Source organism: Belonocnema kinseyi, chromosome 5, assembly GCF_010883055.1.
Source record: "Belonocnema kinseyi isolate 2016_QV_RU_SX_M_011 chromosome 5, B_treatae_v1, whole genome shotgun sequence".
NCBI lineage: Eukaryota > Metazoa > Arthropoda > Insecta > Hymenoptera > Cynipidae > Belonocnema > Belonocnema kinseyi.
In genome coordinates this window covers 142,487,374-142,506,216 of record NC_046661.1, presented here as the reverse complement: position 1 = coordinate 142,506,216, position 18,843 = coordinate 142,487,374, and the positions used below count along the sequence as shown (strand labels likewise).

Sequence of the window (18,843 nt, the reverse complement as noted above, 5' to 3'; positions counted from 1 at the left end):
ACAATTATTTTATAGGAAGTTTTGATTTAGTTTAATTTTACGAAAATACAGTGAAAAATAGAAAATTCAAACTTCGAGACAAACGATTCAAAATACAGGGGAAAATCGCAAAAAAGGAAATTATAACTTGAAAAGTCCTACAAAACTTTGTTTCATCTATTTTTTGGTAGGGCTGGTCATTTTCGTTTTATTAGTAGAAAATTCTGTGAAAAATTATAAAATTCAAATTTGCGATGAAAATGTAGCGAGAAATCTTCAAAATGAATCATAACTTTTAGAATTCCATGCAAAATGTTAATTTATCAATTTTTTCGGTCGAGATTGTGATTTTAATTTCATTGATCGAAAATTCTGTGGAAAAATGGGGAATTTTAATTTTGCTCAAAATGAATTAAACTACAGGGACAATTTTCAAAAAGGAATTAAGACTTTTGAAAAATACAAAAAAATTATATTATTTTATATATAATACTTGGTCGATTTTATACTAAGAACTGTGTTTTTTTCATCCGTAAATACTTGTCGTGGAAAAATGTTTATAAAAGAACAAATTATTAATTATCTTCTATGAATTCAATTAAGAACCGGTTTTTGTCCATAAGTTGCAAAAATTTAATGAGAATAAATTTATTATTCGTTTACAAAAAATTCAATAAATTTTTAAATATTCACTGAGCTATTACAATTAGCGTCATAAATGATTTATGGTTGGCCCTTTAATTATTAGGATCTGAATGTGAAAAGAATAACTAATGGTTTAGAGGTACATCGAAAGATAAAAAATAAAGCTCTGTCATATTAATCCGTTTATTTCTTTAATGCTCAGGTACATTTTTCTCATTAGAAAATATTGTTTTTTGGCGAAGTCGAATACAAATGTTATAATTAATTTACACCAATATTATTACTACTTGCAATTATACACTCAACACACGAATCACAGAATATTTTTAACTTAAGAATAGAAGAGTAATTTAAAACGAAACTAAGAAAAAATAATGTCCAAATGTTATAATTTCAATACAAAATTAGGAACTAGGAGCGCGAAAAGAATTTCTCGACAGCATTTGTAGGTATTTACTAGCACACCAGTTGTGATATTCGTTGGGACGAATGTTAATCATTCATTTCGCATTCTTGCTGCGCCGTTTAGCTAAGAGCTACCAAAGATGGACCAGTGCACCACTGCGCATGCGTCAAACAGAGCCAATAGAAAACGTTTATTCACGCATGCGTATCAATACCACACTCTATTTGGGAAAACTAGTTTGGGTCGTCCGATACGCCAAAATAAGTATAACAACCAAAGAGCTTATACAGATAGAGTAGGTATGCTAAAGGCGCGCGGCAAGTGGGAGCGTCAGTGGTTAGAAAGAGAGAGACGATTGCGTTGGGTTGCTGTCTTTGTCTACTGGAGCATGCGCATTGACCTCATTAACGTTCACCCGTGAATTGAATCGCTTGTTTATGTCATTAATCGTTAACGTATATGTATGATACTTGTGGAAACTACGACTTTTATCTCCAGGTATTGATTCCTTCTTACACAGACAACAATTAATAGTCATATTAAATAAACATATACAGCCCAACAATCTTTGGTTCGCAGCTATACTGCTAACAATAACATTGAGATACATAGGTTAAAGTTTGACCGTTATACCAGCGCTGCGCGCGTGCGCAGTACGCTATGAAAGAGAGAGATAGCAACCCAACGCAATCGTCTCTCTCTTTCTAACCGTGGACGTTCCCACTTACGGGCATGCCTACTCTATCTGTATAAGCTCTTTGATGACAACTGTACCAAGCCTACGCCCAACTGCTGTACAGTAGGTGGCGCTGCTGTTGGGAAAAAAAGGAAATATTGGTTTCTCCTTGAGCGAGGACGAGTGTCGACATAAAAACAGATGTGCAGTCAGAAATGTCAAATATTCTTTTACGAAATCACTTTGTCAAATTCGATTTGATATGACTTTGTGTCTTGGTCAGTCCAAGAATAAAAATTGGCCGCATCCACCGTAACTTGTTCGCCTTGTACCATTAATTTACGCGCCCAAAATTTCTCTCCATCTCTTTCTAATGCACAAACCACTCTATTCTCAGCAGGTGTAGCACCAACGTGCATTAGCCCGTAAACTACTTTATTGTGCCCATCATGTGCCACTACATCTAAATCATCCGTTATAGTGTAAACGATGTCCAGGTAATCCGGAATAGACATATCTTCGGGCCCAAGAATATCTTTATTGTACTGTGAACTTAATTCTGAAAAAAGAAATTATATTTGATTAATTCAAATACATGAAGTATTAGTTCGGGCATCACAGTCTTTCCCCTATTCCCCCGCGACTCCCTTTTTTGGCATTTCAATGTTTTTTTAAATTAAATAAATTTGAAAATAATATACAATATTTGAATTATACGCGCTAACGACTATTAAGTTCCGAGAGGCGGCGCTGAAAGTGGTCAACGCTAGCGCTCGAGTCTGAATCTTCAGTCTTCGAGTCTCAATCTTCATTTTTATACAAAGCAGTTATTTTTTAAGTAAAAGTGAATTCTTAACAAAAACTGTAAACAAGAAACCGAAGAATTTTCAAACATGAATTAATTTTTAACCAAGAATAACTATTTTCTTCGAACTTCATTACAGAGACGAATTCTCAACAAAAAGTATCATTAATTAATTGGAATTGTTAAATTTTCAATTAAAAATAAATTTTTAATCACAATAAGAAAGATTTTGTGAAACAATAGTTCATTTTTGCCAAAGAAATAAATTTTAAACTAAACAATTGAACTTTTGAGTAAAAAAATTATTCTTCAACCAAAAAAAAGTTAATTCTTGACAAAATAATTTAATGTTCAACAACATAATATAACTGTGCAACAAAACGCGTAATATTTGATATTTAAACACAAGAATATTTTAATTTTAAATCAAAAGTAGTCATATTAAAGCAAAAGCGAGAATTTTTAACAAAAAAAGGAAAAACTTAAGTTTTATGTTTTTAATTTACTTTTTAATCCAATAATTAAATTGTCAACAAAATGCATTTAGATTCAGGTATAATAATTATGTGAAGGCACATTATTATACTTACCAATTAAACTGAAGAAAATCGCTAGAGTGAGGAGAGGAGCGCCAACATGGATTTTCATCTGCAAGAAAAATAAAAACAAAACTTAATAAAAATATTTGAAAGAAAAAATTGCATTTCCTCCAAAACAATGAAAATTATTAAATAAATAAACAAAATAAAAAGAGCCTCTTTCATTTTAGAAAAAAAATCTTTAAAATAAATTTATCCTTTAAGGTCAATATAAATGTAGAAAATAAAGTTTATCCTTCTTTCAATTCTTAGAAATTTGAAAACCAAAATTTGCTTCTGTCAAACTCACAATAAATCTTTAAAATTCAAAATTCCTGATTGTTGAAGATTACGGAATAAAATTTTTAAACTTTAGAACTATTTTGAAAGGTATCAAAATAAGAAAAAGAAAATTCTGAAATTCCTTGAAAAATTTTGTATGACTTTTTATTTTGAAAAATGAATTGTAAGGTAATATTGAAATTTCCGAATTATAAAATTCCCGAATCATAAGATTACTTTCAAAGGAAATGTAAGAAAAATACAATTCCCGTGTAGGAAAACTCACGGATAATAAAATGCATGAATAACAAAATTTCCGAATGATAAAAATAAGGGAAAGAATTTGTTGCTTATGCAATTTTATCACAAGATAGAATTAGCTTTGTTATAAATAATTTAAGATAACAAATATAAAATTGTCGTTCTCTTTTCTAGGCAAAATTCGTCTTGCATTTCATATGTATTAAAACAGGTTAATAGTTTTACCCAAATTTGGTTTAAAATTACATTATTTCACTATTTATTTCACTGAAATTTTTTTATATAGACAGATAATCTTTATGGTAGAAAAATCATTCATTACCTTGAAAATTTTGTTAAAAATTAAAATATTTGGTAAATATTCATATATTTTATTACATATTATTCCATTTCTGCAGAATATTAATATATTTGGTTAAAATTTTATTTGTTTGATTAAAAATTAGATTTTTTTATTGGAAAATAATTTCATTACTAAAAATTTATTCATTCAATTTTTCGTCGGATTTTTTTAGTCATTTAAGCTTTTCGGTTGGAAATTCATCTGAATGATTGAAAGTGTAACTTTTTCGTGAAAAAGTTATTTTGTTTGGTTAAAAACGTATTCTTCTAAACTAAAATGAACTTTTAGTCTATCCATTTTGAATTTTTTTAGTTGAATATCATCTATTTTTTGACAATTTCTCTTTTCTTTTGGCAGCAAATTCATCTTTTGGGTCGAAAATTCAATTCTTTGCTTGAAACTTTTTTTTCTTTGAATGCGCATACAGTTTTAATTAAAATTTAATTTGTGTGGTTACAAATTTCAGCAGTTTTGTTAACAATTTGTTTTTTTTTTTTGTTGAAAATCAATTTCTTTCCAAAAAACATAGCTTTTTTATTTTTGCTAGCGATTTGTAGAAAATCTACTTTTCGATTAAATTTCATATTTTGGTTAAAAATTCAACAATTTCGTTGAAGACTTATTCTTTCTGGTTGAAAATTCAACTAATTTGCAGACGACGTTCAAGGTTCAAGGTCAGTTAAAGGTTATTTAAATTAATAAAGTTTTCCAAGAGGTCCGTGTAATTCCTGAAGCAAATTTCAACGAGGAATTCAATGATGACCTTCATTTTGACCTTGAAGTTGACCTTTATGGCTTTTTGAAGGTCAACTTTGTTTGTTTTTTTTAATGGAAACCCCCTTTTTTACATATGTAATCGATAGAGCGGAAAATTCTACGTTCGGGTACGTACTCAAGGCATAGGTCAATTGTGAGCTCTGTATGGATCTTGGTGATGATCTTTAAGGTTTTTTCAAGGTTTTTTCCACTGACTCTCCAATATCCAATCAGGATTTGTGTCGGACCAATATCTACAATTTTGCCTGTTAACTTTACCTTTTAAAGTGAAAGTAGATTCGTCTGAAAATACTGTATTGTTCAAGAAAAGAGGATCTTTATCAATTCTGTCTATCATAATTTCACAAAATTCAACCCGACGATCAGGACCGTCTACATTGAGCTCTTGTACCAGATGAACTTTGTAAGGATGGAAATTAATGATTTTCAAAATAGTTCGCACTGGCTGAGGAGCAACGTCACGCTCATCACTAGCTCGACGTAAACTAAGGTGTGGGTTTTCAACAAATGTTTGGGCTATGCCCATCGGCATCTCCTCAGATCCTGCAGATTTTGGCCGACTAGTTCTCTGAATGTCCTTGATAGATCCATGATTCATAAAGCGCCTTATAGTTCTTTCAATTGTTGATTTTGAGACAGGATTTAACAATTCACCATTACGAAACGTGCGTAAATTTAGTTTCGATTCGTAATATTCGTATGGAAAAACGGTATAGGACATATGGTATCGCCTTAGGTATTGACTTAGGTATCGAAAAACGGTAAAGGACTGTATAACTCTTTGGAGAGGAACAGAACTCTCACCAGAACACCTGGAACTTTTAATGAAAAATTTCCTCATGATTTTACAATATTCAAAACGCTGTAACCAAGATCAATACAGAGCTCACCCATGATTTTTTCGTTGAAATTTATTTCAGGAATTGCACTGACCTCTTGGAAAACGTGGTTATTTCGAATAACCTCTAACTGACCTCGAACGTTACAACTGACCTATGACTTGGGTACGTACCTGAACGTAGAATTTTCCGCTCTATCTATTGCAGATGTAAAAAGGGGGTTTCGATTTAAAAAAACAAAGTTGACCTTCAAAAAGTCATGAAGGTCAACTTGAAGGTTAAAATGAAGGTCACTATTGAATTCCTCGTTGAAATTTACTTCAGGAATTATACGGACGTCTTGGAAAACTTTGTTAATTTCGAATAACCTCTAACTGACCTTGAACGTTACAATTGACCCATGACTTGGGTACACACCTGAACATAGAATTTTCCGCTTTATCTATTGTAGATGTAACAAAGGGGGTTTCCATTCAAAAGAAAAATGACCTTTAAAAAGCCATGAATTTCAACTTCAAGGTCAAAATGAAGGTCACCATTGGATTTCTCGTTGAAATTTACTTTAGGAATGACCTTCACTTTTTTGAAAAATATTTTACCTGAGGAAATATCCAACCGTCCCGGGACTTTTTAGACACCCTGTATTTGATGGAGAAGATAAATTTTTAATCAGAACAATAACAAAATTAATGTTCAACAACAACAAAATTTTCATGAAGATAGATAAATTTTTTACGTAATAATAATTTTCAAGTAATAAGTCATTAAATAGCTTTAGGTAATAGTAATAATAATTTTAAACGATACTTGAATGTTTAAAAAAATTTCGAAGATAATATAAAATTTGAAATGATTTCAAAACATTCAGAACAGCCTGCAGATATTTAAAGATTTCAACCAAAATTTTAAACCTTTTTACAAATTTGAGAAGGTGATAAAAAAATTAAGAATTTTTCTTCAAATCTCTGTGAAATTTTGAAAGATTTTTTATTCATAAAAATTAATTTTGCTGGATATCGAACAATTTTAAAAGGTTTCTAAAAATTTCATAAAGAATTTTAAACCAATTTTTTATAAACTTCTAGTAATTTTTCAAATATTTTTTTGTAAACTTTGAACCATTTCAAAGTTTATATAAAATTTCTGAAATTTCTTTTAAAGAATCAGATTATCATCAGATACACTTTTGCAATTCAATCGTGAAGACTTTGAAACATTAACATTACTATTTACGACATTTTACATTCTTTTTATAAATTAGTTTGTTATTTTCTTTTTTTTAAAGTTTTTTTAAATTAACTGGAGTTTATTTACTATTAATTGCACGAGAGTGGAAAAATAATAAAAAATGTTGCGATTAATCTATTTTCCATTCTATCACAGAAGCCTGAGTGAAGCCGAAATTTACTAGTTGTGATATTCTAAACAAGAAAATAGCTAGGAAATTACTCGAAGAGAAAATGTTTATAAATAATAATAATAAATAGTTTAAACATATATTTTTTAAAACTTGAATCAATTATTATCTTACTAAGTGAAAAGTGGACAAAAACATAAAATTTGAGAAGTCGCGCGTTACTAAAAGAGAATATAGTTATAGGCAGCAGCAATTTGTTTAAACAATTACTTTTGTAATTGCATTGTATTCTAGAATTTTATCTGAACTCGCTTTTCCAAGCCTATCACAGAAAATTGCATTTCTTAACTCTCCTTGTGTGTTCACATTGTTCTTGGCTCCCACACCCAAATTCTTCCATCCTGCTTCCCATCCTCAACCATAACTTTTCTTCTCCTACTTACTCTCATTCATAATAATTTCCCCTACTTCACCTCATTTCCCCTCACTTCGCCTGCTTAGTACCACCTCTACTTTTCCCATCCCCATCCCCGCTTCCTCTTACTACCTCTTATCTTACTTCCTCTACTTTCTTTCCCCTCGTTTTCTCTAACTTACGCTTCTCTTCTTCCCTTTGTTAACATACACCAATCTTGATGCATCCGCCTCTAAGATCGCCTACGTCCCCTACCCTCCGCTCATTTCCTCTACTCTCCTATCTCTAACTTCCCCAGCTGACACTCGCCTATTTTCCCTTACCTCGTTTCTTTTCCCTTCCTTTACTTTCATACCTCTTATTTTCCCCGACTTCTTCTCTTGTCGTTTACAATACTTCTCCTAATTTTTCTCATTTTCTCGCTATCCTACCCCCGCCTTTCTCATCCAACACTCCCTTTGTATTACTTCCGTTAGCTTCTACCTTTCTCCATCCCCACTTCCCCTCTTCCACCCAATCACAATTATAATCATTTCCACTCATTTACCCTTTCCACCAGACTTTTGCTTCCCTCTCCCCCCTCGTTCCCATTCATCTAATCTTCTTTTAACCTCTCATTTCTCATACTTTTCCTTTACCTTTCCCCCTCCATCTGACAAGGTGAAGCGGTTCCGCCCTACCATTCAATTTCTCAAATAAAAACATACTGGTAAACCCGTTATTTCTACAAATATTAATCTGGGAACAATATATTTCAATCCTTTCCAGCATGCTTCAAAAAACCAACCACTAAACAAGGATCAACTACCTTGCAGTATATTGGTCGTAAATATTGCTTTTCAGTATCTGCTTTTTATCACGTATTATGTCTAATGGTTAAATTAAATACCTTTATTTATCTTTTATCAATCAATAATTGTTTAAACAATTTTCATTTGTTTAACAAAAACTAGATTTAGATTCTTTCGAAAATTCGGTACAGTCTAAACTAGATAAAGAAATTATACAAGGAACAAAATCAGTACGATCGATTAAATTTATCTAGTATTTTAACTATTCACCTCTTAATGTTTGAATTTTTTTAAATAATGTGAAAAATTAATACCCATTCTGAGTCTCACTAGCTGCGCAAAAACTTCAAAACAAAAATCAACGCAGGACATTTATTTTATTTTTAGTTATGTTATTATCATTTTGTTATGTCACTTCTATTCCTAAGCATTTTCATATTTTGAAAGTGATGATAAAAAATAAATTAAGCACTAAAATATCTAGGGAAATATTTCAATCATCTAGTGTCTATTTTAAAAAATTAATTCCAAGTTTTCAAGATATCAAAGTATGTCAAAAACAAGTCCGGGAGATTTTCAGCAAATTTTTTAAATAATTAATCTTTCTCACATTTTACGAAAAATCCATATCCTTTTGAAAGATATTTAAAAGGTTTAAAATTACGCGCAGTTTTTTTTTTCCAAATTTTAGGCAAAATATAAATCGTTTTACAGACATGTAGAAAGTTCATAATTTGAAGGAATCTGAATTATCATCAGAGATAGATACCATCAATGAGTGCAGATATCACACCTATCGTGAAAATAGAAAAACAGCATTATCAATAAAGTTAACGCTTCAAAAAACAGAAAAACTTAACTTCTTCTATAGACCAAATAAGTCTAAAAGTAAATGATATTTTATTTTAAAAAATTAATTCTAATAGAAAATTTTGAATTATCAGTTCAAAAGATCCACAATAAAATTTTTTTTTCTTTTGAAAGTTAGATTTGAATTTGTTTCAAATTTCACCTTCTAAAAATGCATCCATTTTATTGAAAATCCATTAATTTGCTTGAAAACTTAAATTAAATTTTAAAAATTTTTTGTTTTCGAGTTTAAAATTGAACTATTATAAAATAGTCATCATATTTGGGTTAACATTCAACTATTTTCTCGAAATTTAATTATTTTTTTCTTAAAAATTCAATTTTGCACTCTTTTTTGTATGTAAATTAATCTTTTATTGTTAAGAATTTTAGTTTTTTTCTAAAAATTTCATTTATTTATTCAAATAATTATCCTGCTAGTTGAAAATATTTTTTTTCTTGGAAATTTTAACTATTATGTTCAAAATTCGTCTACTGTTGCAGAAAATTAATCTTCTTGTGTAAAAGTTAATCTGCTTTGTAACAAATTCAACTGTCTGTTCTCGTCAAAAATTGTAACATCTTGTTGAAAATTTTTCTGTTGTGTGAAATTATTCTTTCGAGTTAAATATTAATTTGTGATGTGGAAAATAGATCCTATCCCTTGAAAATTCAACTGTTTGTTGAAATACTAATTTTTTTCTTTCAAATATTAATATGCAAACTCATTAGCTTTTTTTGTTGAAAGTTGAACTATTTTCTTAAAAATTGTTTTTTTTTTCAGTATAAAATTATTTTTTTAATTGGGTTATATTAAAATTTAAATTATTTCAATATTTAAAGAAAACGAACCTTTTAAAGTTGGGAATATTCTTCTTTCACTTGCTGCTTTTGGCTAGAAACCGAAAAAATGTGTCTTATATAGTACAAAAGAAATAAAAATAATACTATAAAATTTTATTAGCTTTAGAATAGATTTGAGAATGTTGCGATAACGCGTACATTTTTTAGAAGTAAACAATTTTATTGCACATTAACTTTCACAGAGATTAAGAATTTTAGAAAAAAAAATCGTATAGTTTTTTGCACATTCTTTTTTATTACGCCTACATTTATCAGAAGTAAATAATTTTATTGTGAAATTTGATAGAAGAAAGCGAAGTATTCCGTCGCAGCAATTCAAAAAATTATTAAACTCACGACTTGGACAGAGACGAATTAAAATAAAAACAAATTTTTATTACGTACATATTTTTTTAATGTTAACTTTTTTAATCTACATGAAATTTTATTAGAAAAATGCAAAGTATACGTTTAGAAAAATTGGAAGAATTATCGACATCCCTGAAAATTGTATTCTACTGGCAGAAATAAAAATATAAAATAATTTTTATCACGGATACATTTCTTAGAAGTATTTGAGAACCTAATTCTTAAATTTTTTGTAGTTTTAGAATCAACCAAAAACAGAAACATGTTGATTTAATATTTATATTTACGCCGGAATAAATCAAAAACAATTTTAATTACACTGGTCTAATATAAAATGTATTAGGTCTAAGAAATTCAATTTTTGCATTAAGTCGTACATATTTTGCTTATCTAATGTAAAGAAAAAATTGAGACCCTGAGCATTTTGTAAAAAAATTCTAAAAGTTGACTTTTACGACTCAAACGGAATTTGTTTGAATAATTCCTTTTTCTCGAAAATTGTTTTTTTACGTTAAAAATTTTTACTATTGGTCTACTGAAATGTTTTTGAACATTAGTTTATTAAATTTCAATTGTTTGAACAAATGTAATTAGTTTAGATAATTTTATTATTGTAATTTATTAATTTTTGTTTAGAGCAATATTTATCAACATTGGTTAATTAATTTTTAATTATTTATACAAATCCCAATTGCTTGGAACATATTTTTTCTCAAAAAGTTGTTAAACTGGCAGTTTATTTTCATTAAGTGATATAAATTTATTTTCAAATATGTTTCAATTGTTGAAATAATAAATTATGACGATTTATTTTCAACTAATAATAATAATAATAATCAAGGTTATATCTTAATTCATTTTATATTTACATCTTACCTTAATTGTTTAACAAATCAAAGGTTGTTGCCAATAAATAATAGTGTATTGCTTATACAAGTTGAAAATATTTTAAGCAAATTTATGTCATTAACGATAGCAAAATGCCAGTTTGACGAATTTGTACAACCACAACCAATTTCAGCAAATACAACTTGTTTAGATAATCAAAAATTAATGAGCCACTATTGATAAATCTTCTACTGGACCCATGGTAATCATTTTTATTTTAAAAAATTCGAAACGAAATTATTTAAACAAATTCCATTTGTTTATACAATTACAAATTAATAAACTAATTTTATGAAATATTTCACTAGACTAATAGTAATAATATAAAGAGAAAAAACAAATTTTCAAAAAAAAATTATTGAAACAAATTTCGTGTTACATGTAACACAAAATTGTGTTGCATTTATGAATTTTCAGTTACTGTTACTGAAAATTCCTAGAGGTTAAAAAAATTTTTTGGTTTTAAAGTCCATCTTTTATGATAAGAATTTTTTTTACATTTAATATATTGAGTATATTATATAATATAGTTATTCACAAATAAACTTTGTTCGTATATATTCTTACTTAAATTTATATTTGTGAAACAACAATATACTGCAAATTTATATTTAAATTAATGAACCAAACAATAATGTCTCTATAATGCTAAAAAAATGATTTCTTAAACAAGTGGTTCTACCAAAATTTTTAACAAAAAAAGGTGTTTCCTCAAACAGAGAAAAGATTAACTTTCAAGCAAACAGTAGCATTTTTATCCCAGAAAGATGAAATTTCTACTAAAACGGATTAATTTTTTAATCAAAAATACAAAATTCAAAAAAATTGAATTTTCATCCGAAAAAGATTTTATTTGTAAATTTTAACATTAAAATATAAGATTACAACAAGAAGTAAATCTTACACGACAATTATACTTTAATTTTTAACCTAAAAATACGATGTTTCAATTAAACAGTTGAAATTTTAATAAAAAAGGGCAACTTTCTGAAAAAAATGGTTTTATTTTTATAAAAACTGTTGCACTTTTATCCAAGAAAGGTGTCATGACTACTTTAATAAATGGATTCTTAAATCAAAGACAAATAATTTTTTAAAAATTCTTGCATTTTTATCCAAAAAAGATTTCAGTTTCACTCTTTGGGATAAAAATATGAGTTTTAAATGAAAAAAAGATTGTCTATGAGAATAGTTGATTTTATTCTAAAAACATGAATTTTCAATAAAACAGTTGAATTTTGAACAAAGAAGAAAAAAGACTTTGATACGAAATTCTTGAATTTTAAACCAAACTGATGCATTTTTATCGAAAAAAGGTGCAATTTCTAGTAAAATAGATGACTTTTTTAAATAGAAAGAGAAATTTTCCAAAATTAGTTGAATTTTCAACCAAAAAAGATTTTGTTTGACTTTTTAGAATTGAAATATGAGATTTAAAAAATAAGTTAATTTTCTGTGAAAGTAGTTGAATTTTTAACACAAAAATTTAATTTTCAACCAGAAAAAATATCTTTTCGACAAACTTGATGAATTTGCAAACAAGTAATAAAATTTATAACTAAAAAGGTAATATTGCGGAGAAAGCCATTTCAAACAAATAAATATAAGTAGAAGGCAAGAAAATCACTAACAAGAATATTGTACCATGCGGTTACCGCAAAACTTTATTTTTAATTTTGTCTAATTTCCCACTGACCAATTTTTCATTTTCCCTGGCCATATTAATATTCAAAGAGAAAAATCTTCAACTTGTAACATTTCAAACCTAGAATTTTTTATAAACAAAATAAACTAATTTCAAATTCAAATTGAAAAAATTTCAAATTTATTTTACTTGACATTTTCCTTAACCTATAAAATTCCCTGGCTTTAAAAAAAATGGTTGTTAACCAGGTACGTTTTTACTCACCAGGTTTTTTCAGCGTGTGATGTTGCGACAAATTGTATACAAGAATATAGTGCCCACTTTTAGAAAAAAATGAAAACCAAATCTTTTCAACACTCCGAATACCACTAATAATACTAAACCTTCATGCTTCGTCTGCTAGCCGCACGCCCTCGAGAAGCGAGGAGTGCGCATGCAACTGCGCATTTCTTTACGTCACAATAACTTATATATCTGTTACCATTTAGGAATTTTAGGAAAATATACGTAATTTTCAGAAACCGCTTCTAAATTTAAATAAAAATTTAGTAAATTTACTATAAAAGTTACGGAATTTCATTTTCAGCAACCTAATTTCATAAATTTGAGTTACGACAGTATCTAGAATGTGTCCAAATTTTCCGAACATTTCTAACAGTGTACTTCTGAAATATTTAAATATCTGCATTCCTCAAAAGTTTCTAAAGTTTAAATTCTTTTTGTATCCCTTTAAATCAACTAAATTTTGCTTGAATTTACTAAAATATTTTACATTTTGTAGTTTGTGTCATCATACATAATTGAAACATTATTCTTATTTTTATCAGGTTTAAGTAAGGGATAATTCTAGGGCCTATATTGAATTTATTTGCAGTATACTCATTTCCTAAAAGAAACCTGTTATTTTCATGCGCATGCCAACATATTAAGAAAACATGTACAACATAAATTATTTCAAAGGAAAAGTATTTTTTAAGTTATAAAATGAATGACACGTTCTGTTTGAAATACTCGCATCACCCCGAAATTCAAATTTCTCACATTTTTTTTGCATACGTTTGTACGTCGTCTGTACTGTTTGTATATTCAATATTTTCGTTTGGGCCCTTGTGGTTGCCCAGCTAGGGGGAAATCAAAATTTGGTGCTATCCCCCAGAAATTCAAATTTCTCCAATTTTCTTTTTGCATACGTTTGTACGTCGTTTGTACTGTTTGTACATTCAATATTTTCGTTTTTACCCTCGTGGTTGCCCGACTAGGGTGAAATCAAATTTCGTGCCTTCCCCCGGAAATTCGAATTCCTTAAATTTTCTTTTTGACTCTTGCCTGATCGATTTAACCATGCAGGTTAATCGTGCATGATCATCAACGTGAACGGGAAGCGTGACGATATGGAAGTATGTGGTGCGAGGACTCGGCTTTCCGGCGAGGGGACGGAGAATCCCACAACAGCCACGGCGAAAATTGTTCGGGGGTACCGTACGCTGATGGTAAAAAGACGTGAGCGTCCGGAATTCCTTTTTCGGAGTTGCTGCCTCGAGAGTGTGGCGGCGTTGCCCGGTGGTGTGGCAGACCCACGTGCGAAAAAACTCATCCGGTTTGGGTAATGGTGATTTCGGTGGGGCGCGTAACCCCTTTGGGCGCGGCGGAGAGTTGGGAAAATCTACAACGATTGTCTGATGGCTCATGGAGGGTCCTCGGTTAATAGATGAACCCATGAGGTTGGACGGCGGAAACATGTAACGGCTGTCTTGGCGAAAATCGGGCAAACGTAAGGAGAGCAGTGCAGCCCTGTCCCTCGGTGTTCCACGACGGCAAGGATCCCTAGTGCCTGGACGTCCCTTCTTTTTCTCTAGCAGTATCCTGGCTTTCAATGCCGGGGCGTTTGGGTCATACCCATTTTCGGCGCCACTTCCCTCTGCCCTGTCTTCTGCTTCCTTCTCCTTGGCGTCGGACGAGTACTTCCCGGCGGTCTTTGGGCATTCGTTCTCGGTGTCGGTGGTCGGAATCACTGCCTGGTGGCACGCTCCTCTCTGAGTATCCTCCGGCATTTTTTTGGATAAGGTTCCAGAGCCTTCGTTGAATTGTCTACCCTCCGGAGTGGAGGTAGCTCGGGGGTGAGCAGCCCCCTGACTTGTTCGGCGCTCTTGATAATGAGGACACCTGTGTCGGTGGCGGGGAGCAGCGGTTTTTTGTCGATGTTCGCCTCGCCTGTAGTGACGTTGGTGTTCGGTGATGCCCTGGGACCGTAGGTGTCCGTCTCGTCAGATGAGATGGCGAGCGTCGGTAATTGTGGCGATGTGATGAGGTTCCCCCTTAGCAGCTCTCCAGGACCGTCTGCAGGAACCGTGAGTACTGGTAGAGTGACCACTGCGCAGCCCTCCTGGGCCGCCGGTATCACGGATACGCTGCTGGCCCGATTACTGTTGGAACCTGTGGCGACCCTGCTCGATGACGACTCTCCTCTCGTGTCTGGCGATGCGAGCGCTCAGCAGCCCTCCTGGGTCGCCGGCGTCACGAGCTGCCCGCGATGAAGGATCCCCTGGGATCCGGCTGGCGGCGAAAGTAGCCGCGATGCGGCGAGACTCCCGTCGGCGTCGAGTGCGCTCCCTCCATGCGCGTTTCCTATTTGAACAGAAGTAATCGTCCCAAGCTTTCTCCTACGACGTTCCTGTGAAAGAGGCGAAGACACAAACAAACAAAACAACAACAAAAACGGGAAAATATGCAAAGAACAGTCAGAACAAAGAAAGGCAATCAAAATTAATCATGTCTCGAACAAGGAAATCCTTCTGTTAAATGGAAAAAGAAAAAAACAGAGACATACAACAAAGCATAACCAAATCACTGAACACTAAACACTGCACTTTGTCGGAAAGTTACGTCTTTGCGCAGTTACTCCCCGTATGACACTTGAATACGAGGAGGAAATCCAATTTTCAGATGAGCGCAGGAGTGCTCTCGAGAAAGCTACACGCTGAGTCAGTTGGCAGAAAAAAGGGGGGATGAGGGGGCCCTAACCATCGCCCCCTCTTGTGAGATCCAATGCACGGGAATGGGCGGATGGCGCGGCGGGACAACGCCAGTCGCGTACTCGCGAATAATGATCTCCCCGAAGAATGATCGGACTGGAAGAAGTTCTTGTGCGTTACCCGTTTAGGCATTGTTACATATTCTGAGAGAAATTTGAAATGACTTGATTTAGGAGTGACGTTTGTTATATGTGGGGAAAAAGTCCATATACGGGAAAAAACCACAAAATCTGATAATTTATTTTATGAAAGAAAAGTAAAGAAGAAGAGTGGGAAGGGGTAGAGGGGTCCAAAAATGAAATTCGTTGTTAGACTTATTTCATGAGGAAGTCTTTTTGTATCGTGTGCTTGCGAAGCGGATCAAAATCATATTTCCCGAGAGAGGAGATATGTTTAAAACGTGATGATTATGCTGATACATAGAATTTAGTCGCGGTTTCTTTGATATACTCTGTAATATAAGGTAATTTAAATTAGGTCCGTCCACTCAGCACCGCCACCAAGGCAAATTATAAAATGGAATACGCCATATTTTTTTGCTTTTTTTCTAATTTGATGCTAAAAAAATTTTTTTTGCTCTTTAAACTTCGGAGAAAAGGGTGGCGGCGCTAGCAGGGCATCCACTCAGCGCAGCCACCTACGAAAACTCATTAAAAATGATTATAATGCGATAAACGATAAATGGAGATTTTTTTGCTTTTTTTTTGCTCTCTGATGACATATATTACGTTTCCCAAAAAACTACCTCTAAGTCTTACAGAACTACCCCCTGTAATCAAAAACGTTTTCAAAATGGGAAAACTACCTTCAACAATGTGAAAAATGATTTAGAAATCCAAATTAATCACATGACACTTAAGAATTTCCCGCTCATTATAATATTCCTAAAACTACCCTTCCACGTGAACGTATGCAACAGAACATCTTCCGCTGGAAGATGTAATCAATTTGCAGTTCTAAATCATGTTTACATTGTTCAGCGTGGTTTTCCAACTTTTAAAACGTTTTTGATGAGGAGGGAAGAGTATGTGTGACTTAGAGGTAGTTTTTGGGTAACGTATTATATATTATTGAAGAGCAAAAAAAAAGAAAAAATATCGATTAACAGTGTTTTCTTAGTTGTATAATTTTTTATGCTTTTTTCATACATATATATGTTCCGCTGTATACGTTCACACGGAAGGGTACTTTTTCGGGAAAATTATGAAGAGGGGGGAATTTTTAAGTCTCATGTAATCAATTTGAAGTTCTAAATCATTTTTGCCTTGTTCAAAGAGGTTTTCCAACTTTTAAGACGTTTTTGATGACGAGGGGAGGGTATGTATGAGTTAGGAGTAGTTCTTCGGTAACGTATTATATATTATCGGAGAGCAAAAAAAGAGAAAAAAATATCAACTAACAGCTTCGTCTAAGTTTGATTATTTTTAATGCTTTTTTCATACATATAAATGTTCTGCTGCATACGTTCACGTGGAAGGGTAGTTTTGGTGAAATTATAAAGAGGGCGCAATTTTCAAGTATCATGCGATTAATTTTAAGTCCTAAATCATGCTTACATTGTTAAAAGTAGTCAGGTTTTAGACTCGAGTGTCTATTAATAATAGGGCTTAAACGCGAGATAACCCCGAGAGCTTTCCCTTTAGTTTCGTGGATATGCTGCTTCCAATTTAGACGTTTATGAAGTTTATCCACTAGGTATTTTACGGAATTTTTCCATTCTATTGGTTCGTTAAACATTTTTGGTGGATCTATTTTGACAGGTTTTCTGAATGAGAAAAGAATTGATTCTGACTTTGCTACATTCATTTTTATTCACCAAAGCTTAGCCCATGCCTGAATGATTTCAAGAGCTTGGTTAAGTAATTTTAAGATTTTCGGGACTGACCAATAGGAAGCAAATAGTGACGTGTCGTCTGCATATAATCCAACTGTAACTTCAGGGACTTCAGGGATGTCACTCAAGTAGATAATGAAGAATACCGGACCTAAAATATTGCCTTGGGGCACACCAGCTCGGATGGGTTTCTCTTTTGAAAGTGTCTGGTCTATTTTGACTGAGAGTTTTCTGTTAGAAAGATAAAAGTTTATAAAGAGGATGTGTCCTCTTGGGAAATTGTAATTTATTAATTTTCTGAGCAATCCTATATGCCAGACGGCTTTTACTTTATGTGGATCGTATTTGTTTACGGTATACAGAGAGACCGAAGCGTGAATTGCAGTTTTTATACTTGAAGTTAAATTAGTTATGGCTTCGTCAATGTGTGTAGAGTTTGTTAGCGCGGGTTCAAAGTTAATTTCAGTTTCTAGAGTGGAATTAAATGTTTGCCAGTTTGCTTTTGTCGATGATCTGAGTATAATTCATTCAATGGTGAAAGTTTCGTGGTTGTAAAAATGATTTTTGGTAATTGCAAGGTCAATAAGATCAGGTTTATGTTTAATGTTGTGAGGGAAAAATGTATACGAGTCTGGTGCAAAGATAGCCAGATGTTTGCCGTTTATGAATTCAAATAATTTTTTTCCAATTTTGTTTGTTGTTCTGCTATTCCAAGCCAAGTGCTTAGCATTCAGATCCCCTGCAGCGATTACCAAGGGGGCTAGTTGAAATATTTTTCTGTAGTCATTTTTTGTAAATTCACGAGAGGGTGTCTGGTAGAGCGAGATGATGGCATATGGTTTCCTGTGAATTTTTATTTGTATTGCCATGCCTTCTAGGACTTTAAGTTCGGGAGTTATTAGTTCATGGTGGTCGATGTTTTCTTTGATTAGGATCGCCGTAACTCTGTTAGTATTATTCCGGTATAATTTGTAGCCACAGACTAGATTGATGTTTAAGGATTCGCGAAGTAAAGCTTCGCTGAGCAAGCAAATTCTGATTTTATTTCTATGGAGGTATGTGGCTAGTTCGTGTCTTTTTTTAAGGATACCATGAGCATTCCAAAAAATGATTTTTAGGGTGTTGTTATTAAAAGTGGCCATTTTCGATAGCGAGTGAAAGTATATTACTTATAATCTCGGCAGTTGAATTTATAGCTCAGGTTATGTTAATTTTGCCCCCCATAATAT

At 32.1% G+C, this 18,843-nt stretch overlaps 1 protein-coding gene across 2 annotated transcripts; it reads right to left on the bottom strand.

Annotated features, from left to right (window-relative positions):
* Positions 1–789: 789 nt before the first annotated feature.
* Positions 790–9,899, bottom strand: LOC117173374. Of its 2 annotated transcripts, none has more exons than XM_033361894.1 (3): positions 9,856–9,899; positions 3,102–3,159; positions 790–2,265 (listed from the first exon to the last, which is right to left on the bottom strand). In XM_033361894.1, exons 2-3 carry the CDS (start codon positions 3,157–3,159, stop codon positions 1,937–1,939), a joined length of 387 nt encoding a protein of 128 aa, XP_033217785.1. In that variant the 5' UTR covers positions 9,856–9,899; the 3' UTR covers positions 790–1,936. The 2 variants fall into 2 exon arrangements, with proteins under 2 accessions (XP_033217785.1, XP_033217786.1); XM_033361895.1 differs by lacking the exon at positions 9,856–9,899 and adding an exon at positions 5,011–5,020.
* Between the last annotated feature and the right edge of the window lie 8,944 nt (positions 9,900–18,843).